We start from the raw sequence: 25786 nt of genomic DNA, 5'->3' as shown, positions 1-25786 counted from the left end.
AAAGTGGGTTGGAAACTCTGCTTACATTTTTCAGATTTGGGAAATAAGTAAATCCAGAATGAAATGCAAACAACGGAAGAGGAGAGAGGCACATTTTTACAAAGACCAAGCAAAAGCTGAAAACGCCTGTTATTACTCTACATTCATTCTCGACCGCTCCAAAAGCCTTTCTTTCTCAGAATCTCTCCCTTGAAATTTTACCTATTTTCATCAGAAGTGCTGGACTGGGGAGTTCTGCCTTTGGAGAACACCTGCCGTAAGCTGTGCTCCTAACTCCTTTACAAGTCATTCCTGCAGTCTGCTTCCTTACTACCAGAAGAAACAATTCCTTTCAAAAGTACGATGATAAGAGGGAAAGGCTTTGGAATCTCCCAGAAATAAAACTGTAGGGAGGTGGAAACCCAATTACATGCACAGTACTTTAACTTTTAAAATAAACCTAACTCCCATACAAAAGGAAGCTTTTGCACATGGACATTTTAATAAAATTTAATTACTACTATAAAGAGGGCGTTCAAATAAAGCTGCCTAGGCATTGGGATCTTCCCATTTTGGTTACTTTTTACTGAAAAGGTGCACAGGCAAATCTTGCCCTAAACATTAACTGTAGTCAGCCTTGTTTATAGAAAAGAAAAAGTATAGGACACTGTTCTCTATACTTAAACATGGATGAATCATATAAATACTAATGGTAAACAGAATCAGCTTATTTTAGATAACCACTGCAGGATGTTACTTGCTGCTCTCATATGAATCCCTGGGTAGAAATGAGGCTGGAAAGGACTTCAAAATAGATTAAATTTCTCCTTAACAACTGTTGGAGACTTTCCAGGATTCTCTGTGCCAATAACATCAAGACTACACCCCCTAACATCCCTAGCTGGTCTCCTGATGCCAATAAAGCAATAAAAAAGCACTAATAACAAACATTGTCATATATATATGACACTTATCCATGATCATTAATTACCTAAGGAGCTACCCTCAGCAAGTTTTCTGTACTACATGAACCACAGCTGTCAAGATTATCTGCAGATTACATTTTTTCTTACTTAAATAAAGCACAGCTGCGTCAACACGCACTAACTGTTGCGAATGGTCATAAAATCATCTGTACGGGCACAGCCAAGGGAAGAAAGATTAAATAGCGCCGTAGCAATAGCACTATTGTTCACACAGTTCGGAATCCCATAGGCTCTACAGTATTGGTTACAGAAACAGCACAGCAGGCTGTAAGGGGCCCAAACTACTGATGAAATGTACAAAGTCTTCAAAGTTTTAGAAAAACACAAGTTTAATTAGAAAATGGGAAGAAACCTTGGCACGCCCTTTCAAGAAATCTGACGTTCTAAGCCTCCGAAATTCTGCAAATACTTCGAGGCTTAGATAAAAGAGGACTTGTCCTGGAAAAAATGTTCCATGGAGTTATAAGCCGTAAGTTAATTTTATGAGAAGCTGAAAACAGGTTCCAATATTGCATTCCAGGTCATTTCAACATGACATAAAACAAGTAGAAGGGGACAGAAATGCCAGAAGCAGAAGACTTAACACTTTGCCTATAAAGAGATTTCAGGCTACAATTTGGGGTGATTTTTATAGAGTTAAAACACATTTAAGAACTATTTTTATTGCAACTCATATATTGGCTTTCCCCCCCCCCGTGCTGTATTGAAGAATGCAATAAATGTGATTTCTTAGCAATATTTTCAGACCAGATTTAACCAGATTTAATTTGTGATTGCAACCTGAAAAAAAGACAATGAATCTCTTGTTCTACAAATAATCAGCATCAGCTTCTCAAATAGTAAAAATCAGAACTATAGTATGGATTATTCACTGTAATATGAGTATTTCATAAATGTGACAAAATACTAGCTTTGAAACAGAAGCAACCTGCTCTATCAGAATCGAGGAAGTGGGAAGCATTTCAACATATAATGCTTCCCACTGAGCTAGGGAAGTTTGTTTAACCAAAAGAAAATTCAGGTTTTAATTTCATATTTCCGTGCAAATGCATGGGAACACAAAGGCAATGCAACTGACTGCAACAGTGAATGAACAGTGTATTTTCCATGGTCAAAATGAAAAGTTGCAAACACGTAGTTCTTTGTGGGGTTTTTGTATTTTCGTAATGAATTATTATTAAAAGAGGTAAGAAGCAATTTCTTCTTAATTAATACAGCATGATGTTGTACTTCCCGTATCATTTAACAATCTGTGGTATTGCATAAACAATTTTTTTGCAACAATATAAGGGTTTTTTCTCTCTCCCTCCTCCTTCCCCCATTATCTGTCATTAATAAGTATCATTTTTGCTTTCTGTGCTCTGGCAGACTGGATATCTCAGATTTAATGAGAGAAAGCATGCAATGACAGCAAGAAGAAACAATTGACAAAGGATATTATTTAATACTAAACAGAAAACAAGCAGATTAAACAAGAACTCAGATACCTAATATCAATAGACTCCATTCTAGCCTGCCCAGCAAAACTCAGCTTCTGTTTTTATAAAAAAAAACCCCAAACTTACCAGCATTTTAAATCTAACTTTGCCACCTGTTGCAGATATGACAAAATAATTAACCTGAAATAATATAAGGGAAAAAAAGGACCTCTAACTCGAAGCATGTATTTGTATATTTTAAGTCTTAGAAATTACCAATTACTATCTTTCTTATCTTTGCACTAATCCATTTTTAAATCTACAGTTTTATTTGACTAGCCATCTCAATCCCAAATCCAGACAGTAAATGGTAAAGTTTTCCTAATTGTTATAACTGACAATTCTTGCCATATTTATAGCAGTATAGGTTTATATTACTGTCCTTGCTGAAGTTCCAGCAGAATAAACAGGACTCAAAATGTTACCAGTTCATGCAGAATCTCACTAAACAGAGAAATGCTACAGAGTTTAAATGGCTACATTCATTTTCAACATCTAATGCCTATTACAGTCATTTTTACCTTCTGTTATCTATTCTGACAGGCTTTTCATAATCACACGACCCTTCCTCTGTAGAGGAACATCATGACCAAAGTCTTAGAACGCACTGAACCACCCGAAGGTCTAAAAACCCTGGGACGCACTTCTTATGACCTTCCTCCACTGCTATTCAGAAACACAAAGAAATCCCTAAATTGCTGTTGTTTTCCCTCAAAACCTCTGAATTTTCACCTGGTTTTCCAGGGCACAGCCCTGTCATGTTTCCTGGGCTATTTTCAGGCAGGCAGCTGGACTCTGGCATCCCTAGCCCCACCAGCCCTTCCCCTGCCACCCAGCAACAAAGACTCTGCTTCCCTGCCTATGGGAGGGACCTGTCTTCACTCACCGTTTTCAGCACTAAAAGTCTCTGTTTCAGAATCTGTAGGAGGTCTGTTACATTTTAAGGCTGCTTCACCACGGCAAGAAAAAGAACCAGACAGCAGCTGTGTCTGCATACTCTTACAGTCTCATTTTTTTACTGGATTCATACTAAAATATAAACATAAAGGCTGAAGTGAAAACTAAATTAAACAGGATCTTTCAACTGAACAACAAAAAACTCAGAAACTAAACTTCAGAGGTGAACTAGATTTTTTCATGAAAATTCTAGCTATTCTTGCTTTTAGAGTTACATTTATATCTCTCCCCAGCATTAGGTTTCTTATGCATTTACACTTACATTCTTTGCCCAGGAAGAAGGAATAAAAACAGAGATGATTGATGCTCAAATAAAGCCAGCCTTGCCGAGGAACTTTTCCTTTCCAACAGCAACAGGAATAATAGGTGATCAACTTCTCTGCTTCAGGAAAATTAAATCTTGATTCAAATTTCACCAGGGCTTCTCGGAATTTCTCAGGGTCTTCCTCCTGCTCGGCGAGCTTGCTGCTTGTTTCCTCTGCAATCAGCGCCTGAGTCCATAACAAAATTAATATATCAGGATAAAGCTATGGCACCCACACTCGAGCAAATTGCTACAAGCTACCCATTCAAATTTTAATAATGCAACCCTTTCTTAAAAAGAAATTCAAGTTGATTTGCAAATTTCACAAATGGAGAAATTTCTGTGGTGTTTGCATCTCTCACACGTTTTGAATGCTTCCTAATCAAAACTTCTGGGGCCTTTTTTATTACTATTTTTTCAATGAGTCCGGCAAAACCATACATTTACAGTTTCACTACTGCTTATGATTGCTGTTATTTGGTGTATAGAGAGCAAAGGTAGAGTAACAATTGTGTATACTGACCAGTACTATTTTCCTACCAAGAGGCAATGCAGTGAGATGTGTCAGTAACTTGTAACATGCTTGGAACCATTAAAGGCATGGTTTCAAGAACATCTACGTAAACATAATTAAGCGCCGAGAATTTTAACACCAGATTATAACAAAGCGGTCAAGTATGTATTTGCACCATTCAGACAAATAATCTGTATGTTGTAGCACCTGGTTAATTTGCAATTACCAAGCACTCCTAATGTGCCAAAAATCTACAGCAGAGGCAAGGGTCCAAAACCTGGATTTAGCACTAACTAATGAAACCTGAAGAATTTTAAATATGTGCTGTGCTAGGTAACAGGCTGCCACAGCGTTATCAAGAGAGATTACTTTTATTTGAACATTTCAGTGCGCTTGGGCAAAGTTGTTTTTAAGAAAGCAGAATAAAAACTAAGATTTACACAGTGATTTTTTGCCTCTTTGTCCCCTTCTTGCCCAACTTCAGAGCCCACTGAGATCACAGCAGAAGGGTTGAAATTCACCAAAAACTTTACGTTCCTACAAATTTTCCACACCAAAAAAAAGAGTACGGGGGGAAGAGCACCTCACTAAAACTCTCTGCAAGGAAGAGCCTGCAGCAGGACCTGAGGTACAGTAGTCACCAGCAGACCCACACCCCCTCCAGCCATCACCAAGCTCCTCTTGATGCGTGTTATTTTACTAGAAGCAGAGCTCAGGGCTTTCTAAGTTTTACCATATGTGCCATTATTATTTTAAACCTGGTCTTCAATCACCAAATTACTTTTAAAATTCTTTAGCCTTCCAAAAGGATGCTCATTTCTGCAACCCCGCGGCCAGCCAGCAGCGCCCAGCCATGCCTCCCACATCCTGCAAATCCACCGACAGCTTCTCAGCCAGATCCTTACGACGCAGGTGCCGTTTCACAAAGGCCTTGTTCCCCCTGTCCCTGTGTTGCGGGGACCACGTCACCGTCTGCACGGGTGTGCTTGCCAGCAGAGTCAGGCACTGTGCCTATTGCCTGCTGGCACCTCTGAGCCCCATCAAGAGGGATAGAAGTATGGAAATGGACATGAGAAACTGGTGGGATAAAGCTAAGAAAAACATGGGAGATAGGAAGAGAAATGTAGAAAGGAGGAAAAGGTGAGATACAGGAAGGGAAGGTATTTAACATAATGTTTTGGAGAGGTGGAGGAACTGAAAGCATATGTGAAGAAAGCTCAGCTGCACATCAGATGGAAGAAAAGTGAAACTGGAAAGGGACACGTGGCATAAAAATTAAATTAGATACTTCGGTTTTGAGACGTTTCCAAGTAAATGTGAATAAAGATGCACAGATGCTGGCCACATCAGGTGCAAGTGCCATACAGAAAACCAATAAATAATGTTTAAATGGACAAAACCAAATATGGATGATGACAACTTCATGAGATTATTTCTAACAAACCACACGTAATCAGGTAGGACAGTTTCCTTACCTTTACTTTCCCTTTGACAAAACTAACAATATCTTCTTTATTGTCAAACACGGACAAAGTATGGAGCAAATTTTGTTCCAGCCATTCCCAGTGCTGGTTTATCTCCTCTGCTGTGGCACCTAAAAAAGCAGAAAGTAGTGTACTGAAACTCATCCTACAAAACAAAATTGTCAGGAAGAAAAAAAAGTAATAAAACACACTATTTCATAAATTCATTATGAGAAACTGAACTTTCAACCTCAAAGTTCTTGGTAGCAAACAGGTCAAAAAAGGTCTCATTCATAGCAGTATAGTTAGAGGAAAACAAAAACCTCATTGTTTTAGAGAATTAGTTGTAGTGCTTTTAGTTTTATCTTCTCAAATGCTCTCAGCCAGCAAATGCTGCATTAAAAGTCAAAGCAGATAAAACAGCAAAACTTCATCCTGAGCTGCTAGACTGCAGCTTATTTTGACATGACATTCCTTAAGCGGCCACTGGAAGCCTTTGATTTATGTCCTGTTCCCAAAACCCCCTGATCTTCCTTTCTCCCTCCCTTAGTATGCACATGCATACACACACTCCACACACAGACATGCACACCCTTTGAGAGGAATATATGCAGTCATAACCTGCATCCTATTTGAAAAGCTCTCTATAATAATGAAAGTACCTAAAAATAAGAGTTTGGTTCAGCAATACCTAAAAGGTCTATAAGAGCACATTTTTGCAGTTTGGGGAAGAAATACACTGAACAGAGAATCTTTGACAGATACAGATTCTCAAATCTTTAAGGCTTCATTCTCTAAGGATTAATTTGAGGGTTTTGCTGTTTAACGCATTCACATTAACTCCAGAAATAATGTTTCAGTCACCACCTATTTGCGTTGGCTTTTTCTGCTTCAAACTGAACGTTGCTGCATCACACAATGACAGGAAGATCAAGAAGGGCAAAATATAGGGCAACTAGGGGAAAATCTGGCCCTTCCATATCCTACTGGTCAGTGATTAAATGTTAAAAAAACTAAAGGCAGAAAAAGTTGCTTTTCCTAATGCCTTGCTAATGGAAGAATGGAGAGTAGTTGGATGTAAGAGACAAACAAATCACAGATGAATATTATAATAATAAAATTAATCTCAAATAGAAGACCCATTATCTCAAGATTTGATTTGTGTGTACATTAGAGATGCATCATGTTGCCTCACAACAAAAAAATGACAAATTTAGCTAAGGATTTTCCACTTTCTTCTACTCTGTTTTCCATGCAGAATGCCAACTGGCAGGGAAACTTTCCAAGTCTTAATTTCCTTGACAGGAAAGTCTTGTGAAGGAACTTCATAAATATCATTAACCAAGGTTAAATAAAAAAAAAATCACGAAAGAAGATACACTTAAATGCCCTTTAGGTAAAGAAAACAAATTATATCAATGGTTAAGAACACCAGGAATATAGTAATTTTATATTAAAATGGCTGTGCAAAGCAAATACTGAGTTGAACTTTTATTTCTCAGAAACCTAAAAGATACCAACTGTATGGGAGTGTTGGTGGGCTGCCTCTTGTGAAATAAGCCTTGCACAAGATGCTTTTCACAGCAGCATCCACACTGCTTGGACTGCTCTGAGCCTGGGCTCTGGCAGCAGCTCTCTCCCACGGGGGTTACTGCAATCTTTCCTGCCTGCCTTTAGGTATCTCCAGGGATTCTGCTCAAGTACTGAAAGATCTTTGCCCCTTTCATTTGGTCAGGCCAACTTCTCAGCTTCTTGAGTCCCTTTATTTCCAATTTCCATTTCATGGCTTAAAGTTGTCCTGTGATTTGACCCAAGCATTGCTGATGACTTCCTTATTCCTCTTCCTGTGCTGATGCTCCACACAGCATTTTCTTCCACCTTTTACCCACCTTGTTCATGTGCCTGTGCCAAGTGTATATTTAGTCTAACCACAGCCTCGCTCCTCAATCTCTTCTTTAAATCCACTTCTCACCAATCCCTTTGCTCTCCCTCTCCCAAAAGCTACTTCACTTGACTGGGGCTTGGGTTTCTGTTTTGCCCACAAGCCTTCTGAAAGGAAAATTGTAAGTGGCTCTACCCTAGGGCTGAGGTTAGCCTTTTTTTTTTTTTTTTTTTTTTTTTCCCTGTACTGGTATAACATGATTAACCATCTGGATTAAAACATCTCTGCCAGAACAGCCGTGCTGGACTGGGATCAGGCTTCCTAGCAGCCCTTGGAGATTTGCAAAAGTCTGTAACATGGACCTGACCCTTATGCATATAATATCATTTAAGCCTACAGCTCCTGGAACAGAGGACTGCCAACGTACAATTAAAAAATGTCATTTTAATTAACTGCCTAATGACATGATGGCTATCCCTAATGAAGTTACACCAGGAGACTGGAAGGAGCTCCTGGAGCTGCTCCTTGTCCTTGCTATACAGCAGGAACCTTAATTTGACTCACTGCTCCTTCCAAATTCAGTAACAAAACTTTTAATGTCGTGTTTGCGTGAAGCACCTCGCTCAGACAGGGCAGAGCTGGGAGAGCAGCGATGGCTGCTCCTGCGCAGGGAAAGTCCTCCAGCTTTCTAAGAAAAGGGTCAGGCAATGCTGTTCTTCTGACTCCTATTGCCAGCGCCAGCTCTCCCCTGGACACTCACGTCAGGGTTTCACAGCAGCGATGTTATTCAGAAACAACTTCTGCTATGATGTGTCTTCATTTCTGTGCAGCTCTGGCAGCCGCATGTGTCCTACCCACGCAGAATACAAAACACAGCCCTCTGCTTTCCGCTCTGTTACTATAAATCTCATTTTCTCAGGGCTAAGCATCCATTCAGAAGAGCCAAAGTGAATTTTAGAAAACATTAATCAAATAAGTTTATCTGAGCAAAATCCTTAACTGTTCCAACCAGGCAAGTTTTTGATTTGTAATTACTTTAATATATTAAAAAAAAAACCCGTGGGTAGGGCACGGATCAGCCCCAGAAAGGAATATTACATATATTCAAATGATCAAGAAGCCCATACAGCAACACTGAGCTTACTTTTCCGGTGAAAGCTACCTGGCTTCATCAGAGGACTACAAGAGCACGAAGCTCTTAAATTTCTCCATGAGATGGCATTATTTAAATATAAAAAGGAGAGAGGTAGGGATATAAAGCATAAAGCAACTGCAAAAAGAAGAAAACCTAGCCAAAACAAAAACAGCACAAACAGACTACACAAGCTTCTTCACGCATATCTGGCACAGGGAAAAATTCCCAGTATTAATGGGGAACATGCAGAGGGATCTCTGCTGAATCAAGGGAGAAATATCGAATGAGCTCATACAGAGGAAGGGGGTGAATAAATAGATTGCCCCTTCCATTTAAAGGACTACTGCGTCCAACACCATCAACAACATGTCGACACTTATATTAGCTAACTATTTCATGGCTTGATCTGTATAAGAAAGGAAAGAATAGAATAGAACAAGAATAGAAAATAATTTTAATTTTAATAGAATTGAACAGAACAGAATAGAGTATTTTCAGTTGGAAGGGACTTACAACAACCATCTAGTGCAACTGCCTGACCACTTCAGCGCTGACCAAAAGGTAAAGCATGTTATTAAGAGCGTTGTCCAAATGCCTCTTAAACACTGACAGGCTTTGGGCATTGACCACCTCTCTAGGAAGGCTGTTCGAGGGTTTGACCACCCTCTTGGTAAATAAATGCTTCCTAATGTCCAGTCTGAACCTCCCTGGCGCAGCCTTGAACCATTCTCAAAGGAAAATCTGCTGTAAATTTCAGTGCTAGAATTTTACAGACTGGAGTAGAAAGTATGAGAACAGCCCTATAGAATGGCCAGGCAAGAACAGGATGAACAGAACAAGCACATTCAGATGGCCTTTACTGTGCCATGGCAAGGTTGGTGCAATTCACATCAACATCACTTTCCTGAAGATGAGCTCAACCTTCAGAGGCTGGAGAAACACTGCAAAAGGGATTACTGCACAACAGACCAGGCAATTAGACATTCCCTCCCTGACAACTTTACCTCCTAAATCACCCAGCACCTTCCAAATGTTCCCGTTATACTTCATTATAACCAAGTGCGGTAAGACATTTTGCAGTAAGCAAGCAAAAGACTAGACTGGTGAAAGCCTAGGCTAAGCAACTTCTTGCTGTGAGGAACTATTACTACTGTAGGAAAGATATGCACATGAGCAGAACCACACTACTTTGTAAGAGACAGAAAATTAACACAAAACACCCTCAGCTAAACAAACTTTCTATAGAAACTTAATGTTGCTAGTCCACACTTTTTCATAACTCCTATCTGGGATTTTAACCAGAGGTTAATTTGGTTGTTAAACAAGCTACAGGTAACAGCTAACCACACGCTACTAGCTGGGGTTACCTTGAGCTTCTTGGACATGCAGACACTGACCATGCTCAGAATCGGTTTGGGGTTTTTCATCTGTGACTCACCAATAGCTACGGCCCAGTAAACTTCTGATCCGCTCAATAACTCACCACATGCAATGGCAGAGTAAACCTGTGAGCCTGGAACTTGGAGTAAAATTCGAAATGGAGCAACGCGTGCGTTAGAGTCTAACACGGCATCCAGGGCACCAACCAAGCGACCTGCAAAGAAAAAGGGGGGGAAAGAGAATTAGCACCAACTTTCACTTCTGCAGCCTGCAAGTCTTTTCACATCTAAAGCTGTAAAATTAAAACCAGAACTTAACGATAACAATTCTTCCCCTGCTTTGTGCTCCAATTTACAGATGTTCAAAATGCAAAAGGCAAATGAGATTAGAAGATCAAAAGCATATCAAGTTCCTTGTGTTTCCGGTTTTGCCTCATATATATATGTATATAACCACAGAATTGCAGTGGAAAGACCTGAGGGCACCTTAAGAAGTTACCGTTCCAGCCCCGCTCTGAAGCTGGATAAATACACCTATGCCATAAGTGGTGTTTGTCTAACCTGTTCTTCAAAATCTCCCACAACCAAGATGCAACAACTTCCCCAGCTAGCCTCTTCCACTATGTTCATTAGGTATTCTTACAGAAATAAAAAAACACCCCAAACAAACAAGCCAACCACTACAATCTTAAACTTTCTTGCTGGAAATTAATCCTGCTCCCCAGGATATGGAGAGTAACTGGCCACGGGCACTTTTGATGTTAATGCCTGACATACTGAAAAAGTATCATCATGGTTGCCCACCCTTCAATGATTTCTCTTTTTGTAAAGAAACCCCGATCACCTCATCTCTTCTTTAGGGGTCCATATTTTTCAAACAGCTCATTGTTCTTGAGCTTAAGCTGGAATCTCTCCAGCTCATGTTCAAACGTGACACTCCAAACCGGACATGATGCTCACTACTAGTGAAGTCTCAGCCATAAGAAGAGTGGAAAATCACCTCCTAGGTCTTGCATACACACACCATACCCAAGAAAGCTTGCAGCAGTATTCCACTGTAAATCGGCACTTGGCATAAATACAGGCAGATTCATTTTGGAGAGCTGGAGCAACGGCTGCCACCAAAAAAGACTCTCCAGTCTGGAGGCCAGCTGGAGTTGCTGGCCTTTCTCGCCACCTACCCCCAGCAGCAGGCAGAACCAAGCTATGCATGAAAAAATTATCCAAATGCCATGATTTGCAATCTGGCATATTAAAGTAACTCAGAATTGGTTTATGGCACCTACAAATAGCAATTCAGGAGCAGCTTTACATTCTATTCCACCACATTGCATGTCCTGCAGACACAGCCTCATAAGGAGAGGAATGGTAGACAGCAAGGAATGGCTTTACCACACTTGCTTATGTCACTAGAGTATCTAGGAAGTTTTCCCTTTGCACATTTGATTTTTCCAACCTGTTGTATCTTTGTTCCTTCACCATTAACCCAACACAAAAGGAACGAGTCTCAGCCTCCAAAAGTTTTGCCAGCCCTTGGCACCACATGGAGTTTTTATAATTGCATTCTCCAGTCTGTCATCTAAGTGATTAATGGGAACAATAAAAGACCTACAAAGTCCTCACCTAAAATGCCTTCTCACTTGGACAACAAACCGCTAACTAATTTAAGTGTAGCACAACAAAGCAGCAGTGTAACCACTTTCTGGTCTAGGAGGTGTAAGAAGCTCACATGGAACAGCATCAAAAACATTTTGAAAATGAAGAAAATTACATCAAGTACTTCCTCTTTGCATTCACACACATCATGGATGATGCTTTCAAAGCCAACTAGAAGTTGGACACAATACGTTTTAAAACTGTACGGTGAGATATTCAGTGCCAGTTTGCTTCTCAGCTAAATACACGTCCAGATACTACATCCATCTATTTAAAATGGAGACCTGAATCTGGAGACCAGTAATACATATAATACCAGCAAATGCTAAAGGCTCTCCTAGAACTGCAAGAAAAAGACACAAAAATTCATCCAAGTATAAAAGCTAGCAACTTACCTGTGCTCACAGAAAACAGAGCACCAACTTCAGTGTGCAGTCTTCAAAACAGCTGTATTAAAGCCAGTAAGATAGCATCACATGATGCAGAGAACAAAAACAGGGTTTAACTTTCAAATTTCAAAAGACTTGAGACATTACAATGAAGAAAAAGAAGAAGAAACTTATGAAGTGCTGTGCATGTTTTCCCCTGATGATAGATCTAGGAGAAAGAGTTCTTTTTCATTTCACTAAAGTCATGGGAAAAAGTCAACTAACAGTAAGTGCTACCAAAATCACAGAAGAATACTTAATGAACATCTGATTTGTGAAATAGTTTTTTTCGGAAATCACGAAAAAACGCATGGAAGCACAGAAGTAGCTGCAAAATTTTGTTTTTACTTCTTAGCCTGTGCAAAATTAATTCCTTTTTCTGTTCCTGAATAACTGACCAGAAAAACCAATTCCTCTTCTCATTGTTTACTTCTGCTTACAATTTCCATTTTACTTACCAACTATTAAAAAAAAAGTTTCCTCCTTCAACCGTGCAAAGAAAAGTCACCTCCTTTGCCTAAACTACCCATAGGTAAAATATTATCTAAGGATGACAGAGATGAGCCAGAACTTAGAATCACAGAGAAGGAAAAAAGAGCATGGTCATCAGGATACCTGCCAGAATAAAGCCCAAGTGGCCTGGCCCCCTCTATGAGGGCATCACACGGGTGCAGCAATCCCACATCTAAATCACTCTAAGCCATCGCTGTGGTTAACAGGGGGTCCTGTCCTGTCCTGCCTCTGCCAGGAGGGTTTGTGGTGTGGTTGCTCCAGAAGGGACGTAACGACAGCAAGGGAAAATAAAAAAGAGTACTGCTAAAACCCAGCAAGCACCAAGCATGGATCCTGTCCCTGTGTTTGGGTATTGTCCTACCCCCCGGCAAGGCTATCCACCATCGCTGCAGGCTGCGCAGCAGTCCCACTGTTCTTCTTTGTAGTTGGCTCCTGCCAAACACGGTAACCTTGTTTGGCAGGACCCCATGGCTGTGGTTTAGCACCTGCATTTCTGCAGCGGTACAGCCGCGTATGAAGTTGATGCTTAAGTGCCAAAAAATAAAGGAGAGCCTGACAGAGGCAGAGGGCAGGGGGAAAGGGATTTACTAAGAGTGCGTTTGCAGGAGCACGAAAAAAAAAAAAAAGATTTATTAGCCAAACACTAATAAATACAGACAGGCCTAATATGATAATTTAATTGAAACTGTAGTAGCATGAAAATTACTAAAACTAGAGGCAAAATTTTTCCAGTGTGAGTTGCCTCATACTCATTGGGCGTAACTTTCAAATCATAACACTTGTGTTACGCTTCTCACTGAAGCATTGAAAAATAAACAACCTAAAAATCCCTGAACAAACAAACAAACAAGAAATTTTACACAGTGTACTGATTTTGAAACATGCTTTGAAAAATACCTAGCTTGTGAGCAAACACCTTTCTAATAACATGTCCTAACAGCTTGTTCCATGGAAAGGTCTCTTATAAAATAGGGTCTGTTTAGAAGATAAAAGGGTCTCTGGCTCTTAGGTACATATAAATCACATAAAGGGTCTCTGGCTCACATGTTGATGCATTAGTGTGCCTTCAGTTAGAATACAGCAGACCTCTTCCACATCACAGGCAACACTGAAAAACCATTTACACTCCAGGATAGCCAAAAATTAAAAGGAAGCAGAAGCAGAGGGGTAAAAGGACAGAACAACTGCTACACTGGTTTCCTTTCCAAAATTCCCATCATTTTTTAATTTTTACTCTATATGGGAAAAGAGTTTTGGGAGGAACTTAAAATTCAGAGTGCCTCTTTCCCTTTAACAAGCCACTCCACCAACTTCTCATCCGCATTTTGACCTCCCAAGAGGCAGAAGTATTTCAGGAAAGCAGTTAACTGTACAGTAACTGCACTAAGGAAAGCTGCAGGCGTAGGTTTGCAAAGCCTTCTGCTGAAGACCGGGGACAGAACATTGCAGGTTCCTCGAAAGGTACAAGTTTCTTCATGCAAAAAAATATTCAGGCTAAAATGATATGCAAGTTTCAGGTGTGATGTATACTTCTGACAAATATGGAAGAGAGGACAAAAGAAGTGGAAAAAGATACGCTTTACTGAAATTATATGCTTCTCCTCAATAAATCTGATCACTTTAGCTGTATGCTGGATTTCAGGTAGAGGGAAGATCTACCTATATTTTTTCAGGAGTAAGTCTGTGAAACAAATCTGGAAAACTTGCTACGAATCCTACACTTTATTTGGTAGTTTTTATTTCATTGAAAAATCTACTTTTGTGCATATTTTATTGCTTCAATCCTGGAAACTGGAGTACCTCCAAGTAAAACAAGACTTGTACTTCTAATTGCAAATCCATTTTTATCAAATATACATGCATATTTCAGACACAACACCACAAGTAAACTTAAATATAAAAATTATCAAGGAACAATTTCATTTTCTGCAACAGGTAGGGAGCATCTCCCCTTTACAGAGGTCAATCTGTAACCAAATGGGACACAAACAGGACATCACACACAGTGAACTTGTTGAGCATCTCTTCACAGAAAAAAAGAATAGGTCAAGGATATTTTATAATGATTGGGTTCTCAAATGAACTACCACAAGTGCACCACTCTTCCTCTTTAAAGACATGGTTCTTTATGCCCCCACAGAAAGACAAAAGATCCCATTACAAGTTAACCCGCGTCACGTTCATAACTAATCTACAAAAAGGAACATGTTTACAGTAAGTTAATCTAACACCAACTTCCACTAAACATACTGTATCTTTCAAACTAAAGAATGCAGGCTCCTTTCCCGGATCGGTGATAATTATCCACATGGTATTTCAAAAATTCTCTTCAACTTCTGAGACACTGGGCAGAGTGTGATTAAAGCTGAACTCAAAACTAGAACTGAAAAACTATCTATTATTTCCATTTTTTTAGGACAATACTGAAGAGACACTCCAAGGCACTAACAATTACGCCTGGCTCAAGAGCACATGAATTGAGGCACCCTCTACACAGAGCAAGACGATTTTTGCTTACCTCCATCATATTTTAAAGGCCTTAAAGGGAAATTTTTCAGAACTACTCAAATGCGTTCCCTTAAATGGGGTGGTCGCTTCAGCAGCGAAGCCATGCTGCAAGGCAGAAGGACTTGAACTGATCACTTAGGAGCCTGGGACCAATACATTAATAAAATCCTTAAAAAATAAAACAAAAAGGCCAAAGCTGCTATTGCCTTTTTTTTGGAAAAAAAAAAAAAAAAAAAGAAAAAAGAAAAAAAGAGAAGAGTTAAATCTAAGGCTAAGAGATAAGGAAGCCTGCAGTAGTGCAGTAACTGAGCAACGTTACCCTTGTAGTTTTATTTTGGTTTTAAATAAAACATCTGGTCACCACAGCCAGGATCTTTTGTTTAATGCAAACTCATAAATTCATTACAAAGCGGGGAATGAAGGTCAATGTAGTTCAAAGAAGCAGTAACATGCGGTATCTGCAATTAGTTAGTAAAAATTTCTGATGGCACTTTCAAAACCTGGGGAGCAGCAGGCCCGATGCGCACAAGGAGGCACCTCTGCCCACCCACGTGCCACTGCTGAACTCCCAAATCGAGCGCTTACGCCCCCTCTCCCAAAACCAAAGGGGTCACATAGAAGACGGAGTCTAGCCCATGTCTCCAGCATCCTGGAGAACAGCTTTAGCCACCGTACAAGCAAACTGACTGCTGCAGAGGTTTTATGCAGAGAAAATTGTCCTTCTGCTTCTCCTTCGTCTACTTGGGAAAAAAAAAAAAAAAGATTTGAGGTTCCCATTGCACCTGAGACCAGCACAGCTGGACAGACGTGCGACAAGGCCTGCATTAGGAATAGCTGCCAAATCAAGCCTTTCCAAGAAACAGGCAGAGGACCACTATGGTACCTGGACCCAAACAGTTTGCCGAGATGCCCGGCTCCTCCAAAGCTGGGGCTGCTCTCGGCCACAGGCACCTGGCACTTCCAAAGGCAGGAAAGCGGCGGCACGGCGCAGTCTCTAGGGACTGCAGCGAGTGCTGGGTGGCTGCTCTGCAGGGCCGTGCAGAAGAGCAGTTGGTGCCTACGCTCACCCGTATCATGCCAAAGCCCTGTTTTAAATACTCATACCCCGTTTTTCAACCAGACTAGGTTACCTTCGTAAGACAAAACCACCAAATTGAGGGATTTATGATTACAGCCACAGCCCAGCATCCTGCCAGGCTCTCGCTCCAAAGCATGCCTCTGAATCCATCCTCAGGAGCTCACTGCTGCTTTTCACTGCTGCTTGCTACTTCTGCTCCTCCACCAGAAAGCTGGGGGCTGAAAGAAAAACAAGCCCAAGAAGCAGAAGTAGCAGTCTGACAAAACCAATACTTTACCCGAAAGGAGAAAGCTCTTCTAGTGAAGTGGAAGGAGCTAACAGTACAGGTTGCTTCCCAACGGATGCAGTTTTGCAAGGAGAGTTAATAGGTGCAAGAGGCACTCTAAGCTGTTCAGGCACGCAAACTGGGAGAATAGAGCAAATCAAACAATTCAGGTGATCATAAAAATAAAGTTGGTGTTCTTTTTAGGACAGTGAAACTGAACTAACAGCTTTAACAAAGCAGAATTAATGCTGGCTCTGTGAGGCAGAGCAGCACTCCATACTCTGAATCCTAATTACTCTTCTTCACATAGTTTCCTCCATCTCGCAATGATTTGCAAACAATTAGAGTCTCACAATAGCCATGGTAGGCAGCAATTAGCCACGCTAGAGGAGGCAAGCAAACTGGCTGAACAAGCAGCCCACCACCAGGCAGCAGAACACAGGGAGGAGCACGTGGATGTCCCCATTCCCCCACTGTCCCTGTGCTTCAGCTGGAGCAGAAAGGTGGTTTTCACACCAAGCAGAAGAAGCTCAGCCTGCCAAAAGGGCACTGCCAGGACAGCACCAAATAGCAGGGGTTGCTCGCCTGGCTCTACAAAGCATCTCAGATGCTGTCTCTTAGGAGCAATGTACTTGCTGAGAGAGGGATGGGGGGTTTTGAAGCTGGGTCCCACCTGGCCTCAACCATCCCACCACACAGGAGCCCTAACCAGTGACTGCAACCCCGTGGCTGGCCCAAGGCCAGACTCAGAGCTGAGATAAACTGAGGACCACCACTATCTTCATCCTCACCTCTTACATCCCAGCCAGAGCACGTTGCTCACCCCACAGGCACCAGGCATTATAGGGTAGGGTGGAGGCTTTTGTGGCACACCAAGGTAGGATACAGCCTAGGACAGCGGGCATGAAGCTACTGCTGGCCCCCAGCGTAAATGTTTGGGGACATCCCTAGGTCTTTCATACCGTCTTGATTTGATTCCTCTAAAAGTTCAGAATTCAGATGTTTAACAGGTTGTTACTTTCACTCAGGCCTCCCTAAAATCCACTTTTTTGCTGAATAAGAACATTTTCAGTTATGCAAGGCCAATAACGAGAGCGGCTCAACGTCTTGGCTTTACACCAGCCACACTGTCTTCGCTGAACTCTGAAAAATTCTATAAAAAGGTTTTGATACAATACAGCACCCATGAGAGTATTTACTAGGCTTCCCCCACCAAAAAAAAAAAAAAAAAAGTTGCAGAACTTATTTGGGCACATGCATAAGGATGACGGAGGACTCCTCCAACGGCTGTAGGAAGGCTGTGTTTCCTTTGTAACGATAATGGCTCACCACACTTGAAGATAAGCACAGATAATATTAGATTTCTGTGTAAAAACCTAATGCTCCAAGCATTTATTCACCCAGGGAAATATCAGCATTCAAGGCCTTACATTACTTCCAATGTGGGCTTTGCCAGATCAAACATTGCCACCAGGTAAATTGGTTTGGGTTTTTTTTGGTTTGTTTTTTTTTGGTTGTTTTGTTTTGGTTTTTTTTTTTTTTTCCAATTTGGCATGTAAAAACAACTGAAACAAATTGTTTAATTGTTACTCCTCAGTTCCAGCTGCTCCGGGGAGGCTAGACACGAGAAACAAGGGAAGTTTGGGCAGTTCACTGCAGAGGTCAGTGTCCTGTGACTCCTGTATCCCTGGGTGTGATGCTGAGATCTTGCCTCCGGCATCAGACCACCACGTGGGGAGGGAAAGTCCACACTAGGGAAGGAGAAGTGAGCCAAACTGTGCACCCACTCTCCCAGGATGGTGGAAACAGCAACGCAACCCTGGGGCACTGGTTATTTCTCCTCACCCCCACTTCCCTGTGGGCTGTTCCCCCCAGGCAGGCATGCTGCCGTGGCAGGGCTCTCGCAGCTGCTTATCTCAGTCCTCTGCCATCACTCTGGGTCAGGCCAAGCCTATTTTTATAGCCCCGAAGGCCACAGAGCCAAATGCTTCGATTCTCATGTTGCAAGTGAAAATATCTGAAACGGTTTTCCACCTGAAAACAGATGAGAAGGTAGGACGGACAAGCTGCTGCTGCAGTCCTGTAATTACACAGACACGGGGCACTACTTGGGGCAATATAAAAAAGCCCCTCTCATTTTTGGTGGGTGCTGTAAACAATGCTGAAGAAACTGATCCAGTGTTACTTAAACTCTGCCTCCACAAACACGCTCAATTATTTCATAATGAATAGGCTCTTCACTCTGAGGGTAGTGAGACACTGGCACAGGTTGCTCAGAGCAGCTGTGGCTGCCCCCTCCCTGGCAGTGTTCAAGGCCAGGCTGGATGGGGCTTTGAGCAAGCTGGTGTAGTGGAAGGTGTCCCCGCCCATGGCAGGGGGGTTGGAACTAGATGGTCTTTGAAGGTTCCTTCCAATCCAAACCATTCTGTGGTTTTCCTGCCTTTTTCTGTGCCATTTAGCCTTCACAACACGGAAATAAAAAGTCATCGTCGCTGTTCACTGGATTATTGTGGCATAGGCTGGTGGTCAGTCTCTAAGCTGGCACAACCCAGCCCCGCCCCCCCCCCCCCCCCCCCCATGCACAGGTACATCCTCACCTTTAATGTTAGTATTTAACACAATGTTAGCATTTCAACACAAGCACCTGCATTTCACCTTACCCATCTCAGCACCGCTGTGCCTTAGGAGCAGGAAATCCAACCCAGAAAAGCAAGCAGAGGGAGCCAGAGCAGCACACACAGTTCAGGAGGCTCAGAGGTCAGGAACTGGGGTGCATGGCTTTGCAAGTAGGAGCCTGACCCTCCTGTTCCTATCCCTCCTTCCAGCTCATGCCTCCCAGCCAAATGCTCTAGTGGAGAAGCCACCTCCTTGGCAAAGAGCTTATAAGCATGCATTCTCCTTAACAAATGTTACAGTAAAAGAAGGAGAAAAAAAAAAAAAAAAGGGAAAAAACCTGTCAATCTGAATTCCAGTTGTGGGCAAGGCTAGACAACATTTTGACGAGAGTCCAAGCTTTCAGTAAAGTATTTGGATTTCCCCCTCTCCTTGTGCAAGGCTTGAGACCGAGCTCTTCCTTAAGAAAACAAAACCATGAATACAGTGAGCACTACCAATATCCTTTATTAACATCATTATTGTGGCAACTTCCTCTCCTCAATCTGCTGCGTTTAAAATAAAAGCTTTTTTTTTTTTTTTTTTTAATTACAGCTCATATTAGGCCTGTATCTATCGGTAACCTGTTTTGGTATCTTGGACATATTTTAAGATGAAAAGACAAGCCGTTTTGAAGACTGTATTGGGACAGCTCTTTTAATATGCTACTCATTTTGCTTTTCACCTCTCCAAAAGGTAAAAAATTTTATGGGGACACCCATTTGCATTCTCTTCACCATATTCCAAGTCTTCACCATATTTTTGACCCCCTCCTGCTACAATGTAATGAACAGTGGCAATGTAGATGGATTCCCCATCCCAGTCGAGGGAACCCTCAACCCCTCACCGCCTTTCTCTGAAACACACTCTATTATAAAATTATTTACCCAGACCCTGGGAGGTGCACGGAGCTACTAAAAGCTGATGTATTTATGATGACTACAGTACTGTTTACACTGGAAAGTATGAAAGAGCAGCAAAAGACCTTTTGCATTTTTAATTTCCAGAAAAAGGACGAAGTTTATTAATAGTCATTTTTCTGTATGCTTTAAAAAATGAAAATCCAGGCAAGGAGAAAATAAGGAAGAGAGCTCATATCATGTAACTAGTCAGATCCCCATTCACAAGCAAGAGGTGCTCTATAGATCAGTTCGAAAGCTATTGCCCTGAAAGATTTTTAGTTAAAAGAAAAAAGTAAACTCCTAAGATGGAAGTTGTCCTGGTTTGAGCTAGCTCAAACCAGGACATTAGTATACTTCAATTGCTGGCATATAGCTCAAGGAAGTGTATATCATGCCTACCACATTTATTTTTATTAAAGGAATAATGAAATGCAGATTTATATACAGAAGATGCTTCTTTTTGCCAGTGTATTATCTCCTATCTAAAGTTGTGAACCATAAAGGTTTACGTGAGCTGAAGGAGAAATTTCTTTTCAAAATGTTCATCCTCTGTGAGTTGCAAATGACGTAAGCCCACATCCAACTTGGAAAGTGCCCTGAGCTGAAAACAGAGGCTAGAAGAATATTAGAAGGAAATAACTAAATTAAAAACACAGGTAAAACAGGAACAAACATAACCTTTTATTGATCTATTTCAAGCAAGAAGTAAAAGAAGCACTGTATCTCAAAAACTAAAGACAAAAAGCTGCTCGAAACAAGAGTTCTTTTTAAAGTTTTATTTAATTGTATTTATAAAAGGGAAAATTTACAAGTATTTAAAAGAATCCTAAGTGGGTTTTTATATACTAAGAGTATGCAATGTGAAGTACTATGTAAACAGCAACTGAAAAGCTAGCTGCTTGGGAAGAGTGAAAAACTACTCCCAGTCCAGTGCTAGTGATGAAATCGTTCCCAACACCTCCCAGAACAAGCAGTTTTGCTGTCAAAACGCACAAAACTAATCTAATCAAACGGGAAGGAGAATGAAGCTTTCAACATCCCCTAATAAAAATGAAAGTAGTGATTCACTTATAGGCTAAACCATCTTGCACTACTCTACCATAAGGGATTTGACAGTATTTTTGACTACTGATGGCATCTCAAGCTTATTATTAATATGTAACCTCAGAACTAAAGATATGAGCAAGTACCAAATCCAACCACCTTTGACCTGTGAATCATGGCTACATCATAAACCTTTTTGTAGGGCTTATCCCTTTTGTAGAGATACCTAAAGAGGTATCCAATTAGGCAAAAAAAAAAAACAAAAAACAAAAAAACAACAAAAATTGCTAAGCTAAATAATTTTTTTAAATCCGTAACTTGAAATTAGTTTTAAAATTAGTTATTAGTTAAAAAATTGTAACTCTGTTTCTGTGAAGTATTTCTAAAAAGTTAATCAATTTTCTTGATAAGTCTCTGATCCAACAGAGCTCTCAAGTAGAGACCCAAGTAAAGTGGCAAGTTAAACATTTACTTGAAAAGCGTGTCCCTCAGGCAGACAGAATGACACCAGTCAGGTAATGAAGAGTTAAACACAGACTCCATCAATTTTTGTACCGCTGCTTGCAAGCCCAGTGTGCATTCGGCAACTGCCCTAGGACACAAATTAAATAACAGTAGTAAATACGGTCTCTCTCTTACAAACATCTGCTCAGAGTCTGACTGAAACACAGTACTGAAAGAAAGAAATTTAGATACGGAAGAAAAGCGCTTTTGTGTGCGAGATGTTCTCTAGTCCATCCTTCAGGAATTAAATCCACATAACATATACCCTCCAGCTGTGCTAACTTACTCTTACATAATGGATAAAATGCCCTGGTAAGGAGAGAAGTGTCCTAGAAGAAAAACAGACATGCAAATATGAGAATAGGGCCATAAAACAGATGTCCTCACCTAGGTTGCAGTGCAAATACCATGTTGCAGGAACATGCACAAGGGCAGCTAAAGCATTGCACCCTTCTACCCTGTTTAAAGCAATTTACATCACGGGTGGTCCACTGCTCCACTTACACCCTTTATGTACGAAATCTAGTCTCCCAGGGGTTTTGTTCTGCTAATCCCACATGGGTCTAACACAGCCTGAGGATATGCACCTCCTCCTCACCAGAGGAGCTATGAGATTCTCCTTTACTATGGCCCCTGCTTTCATGTACAAGATCTTCACATCTTTGGAACTGCTACCTTTCCATCCAACTTAACTGCAATTGCCCAGGGCTCAAGTTGCTAAAGGGAAAAGAAAACACATATGGATATTGTTCTAAGTTAAGCTTTGCTTCCCCAGCAAAACAAACAAAATCGTCTAACTTACGGCTCTAGAGCTTGGCAGACCACAATTTGAAATATGGTAGTGCTTAATTGCCCTTTGTATCTGTCAGTTTGGAAAAGGCAGGAACTAATAAAGTGTCTCTATAGTCACGTAAAGCAAGAATCAAGAGGTAAGCTTTACACTGAAAGCAGTTACCAGCAAAGCCCAACTGTTCCTCAGTACAGGTCTCCATTTCACTCATCCCAAGTAAAAACTGTGGAAAAAAAAAAAATGAAGCTATCCACCTAATCCCAGCTATGCTTAATGCTCCCCCACGCTTGCTTTTGGTTACAAGACTCTAATCTCTAAGCCCATTTAAATACAAACATTTCCAAACGGTCTAAGAGACTGTCAGGATTTAAAGTTCCCTTGGAAAATGTTGTCTGAGACAGGAGCGGCTTTCCTTCGCCAGCCAAAAGAGATTCATGCAAGCCCATGCACTGTAGATTCAGCAAAATGATTCACCTGAAACTTAACCAGAGAGAAAAGCAGTTTGTTTGGTTTAAGTTTGCAAATTTCTGCTTGGGTGCAAGGAGTTAACATTTGTGGATCTGAACTTCATGATTGTCCTGGACCTAAATCAAGCAGCTGTAAACAGCTATTTTTAACTCTGAAAATTAATCCACATCGTCCTTACAATCACAAAAGAGTGGCCTAAGACTCCCACACAGGGAACAGGGGAAAATATGAGGGTAAACGTTTAACTCAATGGCAAAACTTCCACTAACCTTACCACGGCTAGCATTTCATTAGTAACACATTGATAACATGGGATCTACCAAGCCACAATGAAGTTTTGTGCTCCTTATGACTCCACAGCGAGGACGAGCTCCGATTGAAAAAAAAAAAAAAAAAAAAAAAAGGCAGAAAGTAGTATTATCGAATGGCAAGGGTCAATGGCTCAGGAGCAAAAGGTTTTAATAAAATAAATACCAATGGTGGTAATGTAGCTTTTTTAAACTATATAGAAAATACTGACTGAAAATACGTGACCATCCTTTCAAATATATAAGCCACCATTAAAAATTCTAATTTTTAAAAGTTACAAAACAGCCTCATCTGCTTTTAAGTAAGACTTACGCTGTTAAAACTGTATTATTTCTCCAAAGTATTGTTTGTTTGAATTCAGTTGCTGATGCCTTTGAACCAAAAAGTTTGGCCCAGATTCCTTCCTTGGTTACTCTACAACGTCAACGCAGCCTAACGCAACGTCCTCGCTGGAGTTATTCGCGGATCTGTACTGTTGTGAGGGTAGAGCATGATCCTTCCTCTTCATGTACATCCTTCCCTACACGTACCTGGAGTGCCACATGGACACAACGTGCCTCACCTACAGCCACATAAGACGTACTATAATGAATGCAAAAATGAGTCAGAACCCCCTTTCCCACAACACTGAACTAACAACCCGCTCCCCGTAACGCATGTACCGGCCCAAAGTCAGAAGCCCAACACGTTATTTATGTAATTCCCATTATATAAAGGGGGGGGTGAGCCGGTCGGGGAAGGGGGTGGCACAGGCACCCCCCCGGCACCCCACCACCCCGCACCGCCGAGCCCAGGGACCCCCGCCCCGTCCCCGCTCGGGTCTCTGCGGGCAGCAGCCCCCCCACTCCCTGCGCGGAGCGGGGCCGCCCCGGTGGGTCTCACCGGCCGCGGGCACCGGCGCGGCTCCTCCGCACCGCGGCTTACGGGCTCCGAGCTTGCCCTTAGTCACGCTTAGGGGAAGCCACCGCGAGGGGAAATAAAAATAAAAGTGACTTTAGCGCTGCTCAAGGCTACAGAAGCACCAACCTGCTCCCGAGGCAACTCGGGGAAAACCGGGGACGCCCCCACGGTCCGGCCGGACGCAGCCTCCACACCGCCCGCGGCGGGGGAGCCGCGATGCCCCGGGGTCGCCGGCGCCCCTCGTCCGCCCCGCGCCCCCGCCCTCTCCGCTTCGCGCTATCCCCGAGCCGAGCCGCGCCGAGCCGTACCGAGCCGGCCCGGTGAGGGGCCCCGCCGCGGGCCGAACAAAGAGGCCGCTCCCGCCTCCCGCCTCGCCGGCGGGTCCCCCCGGCGCGGCCAAGTTCCTGCGGGGCAGAGCAGGGGCAGGGGGGGGACCCGCCGCTCGGCCCGGCCCGGCGACCCGCCGAACCTGCCCGCCCGCCCACCCCACACCACCAGGTACCCGTGAAGCGGCCGCCGCCGTCTCCGTGGCCCCGACGCCGCTGCAGGATGAAGTAGCCGCTGCTCTTCTGCGTGACCCACAGCTTGAGGGCGTTTTTCAGCAGCACCTCCTCGGGCTTCAGCCACATCTTTCCCCGGCTCGCAGTCCTCTCGCTCTCGATCTCTCAGGCTCTCCCCCTCTCCCGCCCGCCCGCCCGCCTGCCCCCCGCCGTTCTGCCCCGCACCGCTCCGCACCCCGGCCTCCCGGGTCACATCGCCCCCCGCGGGCTGCGCGACGCGGCGCCGGCTCCAGCTCCGGCTCCGGCTCCCTCCGCGCGGGCCCGGCCGCCGGGGAGGGGCCGAAGGCGGAGCCCGGGTACGGGCCGCCCTTCCCGCGGAGCCGGGGGCTTTGTGGGGCCGCCGCAACCGCGCGAGCAGCGCTGTGCTGCCGGGCGGTTGTGGCGGGGGGGGGGGGGTGGTGTGTGGGACGGGACGGGACGGTCCCGGTTCTCCTTCTCGGGGGTCCCCCGGGGTCCCGACGTATCGCCTGCCGCCGAGGCTGCTGCAGGCCAGGCTGCGGTGCTCCCAAGGCGAGGAGGGAGGCACCCGCCTTTTCAGGGCCGTCAGCGCCTGGGTCAGGCCCCCAGGTCCCGTCCCCCCCAGGCCCGCCCAAGCACACGGCTTGTGCCCCACCGGTGCGCGACCCCACCCGCGGGTCTGCGACCCCCGGCGCCGCGGCGGGGGGCGGCGGGACGGGACGGGACGGGACGGGACGTGTGCCCGGGCTGCGGCGGGGCGGCTCTGCTCTCCTGTGTGCTTCTAGATCGCAGCCGAAAGCGATTTGCTTTGATGTGTGAATGCCAGCGCTTGAAACTTCGTTATCTCAACCGGAAAGTCAGAAACTTAATTTTACAGTTTTGGTTTTGTTTTGTTTTGGGGTTTTTTGGTTGTTTTTTTGGTTGGGGTTTTTTTTTCTCATTTAAGAAATAATCAGGCACTGCTTGTGGTTGAGGTCTTGGCAGGATCATTTGTGAACCTGCAGAAACGGTTACTGCTGCAGCACCTCACGTTGATAATCCTCTGACACTGTAGTTTGCATTTTCATTAACCCAGAATGCCATTAAAACATGGCCAATGCACTTTCTCTCAGCCACTTTCCGCTTCTGATTAAGAGCAAATATTAAATAATTTCTTTATAAACACTGCAGGAGC

General features: G+C 43.0%; 1 protein-coding gene across 1 annotated transcript in view; it reads right to left on the bottom strand.

The window, feature by feature from the left end:
- The window catches only part of TBC1D8 (TBC1 domain family member 8), a 50068-nt gene extending 25345 nt beyond the window's left edge, over positions 1-24723 (bottom strand). Inside the window, exons 1-4 of the mRNA XM_086482177.1 lie at positions 24597-24723; positions 10182-10292; positions 5694-5812; positions 3663-3891 (exon numbers count right to left, since the gene is read on the bottom strand). Coding sequence (XP_086338303.1) covers positions 3663-3891; positions 5694-5812; positions 10182-10292; positions 24597-24723 — 586 coding nt within the window. The remainder of the gene's footprint in view (positions 1-3662; positions 3892-5693; positions 5813-10181; positions 10293-24596) is intronic.
- Positions 24724-25786: the final 1063 nt, after the last annotated feature.

This window comes from Leptosomus discolor, chromosome 1 (genome assembly GCF_034619465.1).
Source record: "Leptosomus discolor isolate bLepDis1 chromosome 1, bLepDis1.hap2, whole genome shotgun sequence".
In the NCBI taxonomy this organism is placed as follows: domain Eukaryota; kingdom Metazoa; phylum Chordata; class Aves; order Leptosomiformes; family Leptosomidae; genus Leptosomus; species Leptosomus discolor.
Note: the sequence above shows the minus strand (reverse complement) of the source record. Positions and strands in the feature narration are given on the sequence as shown.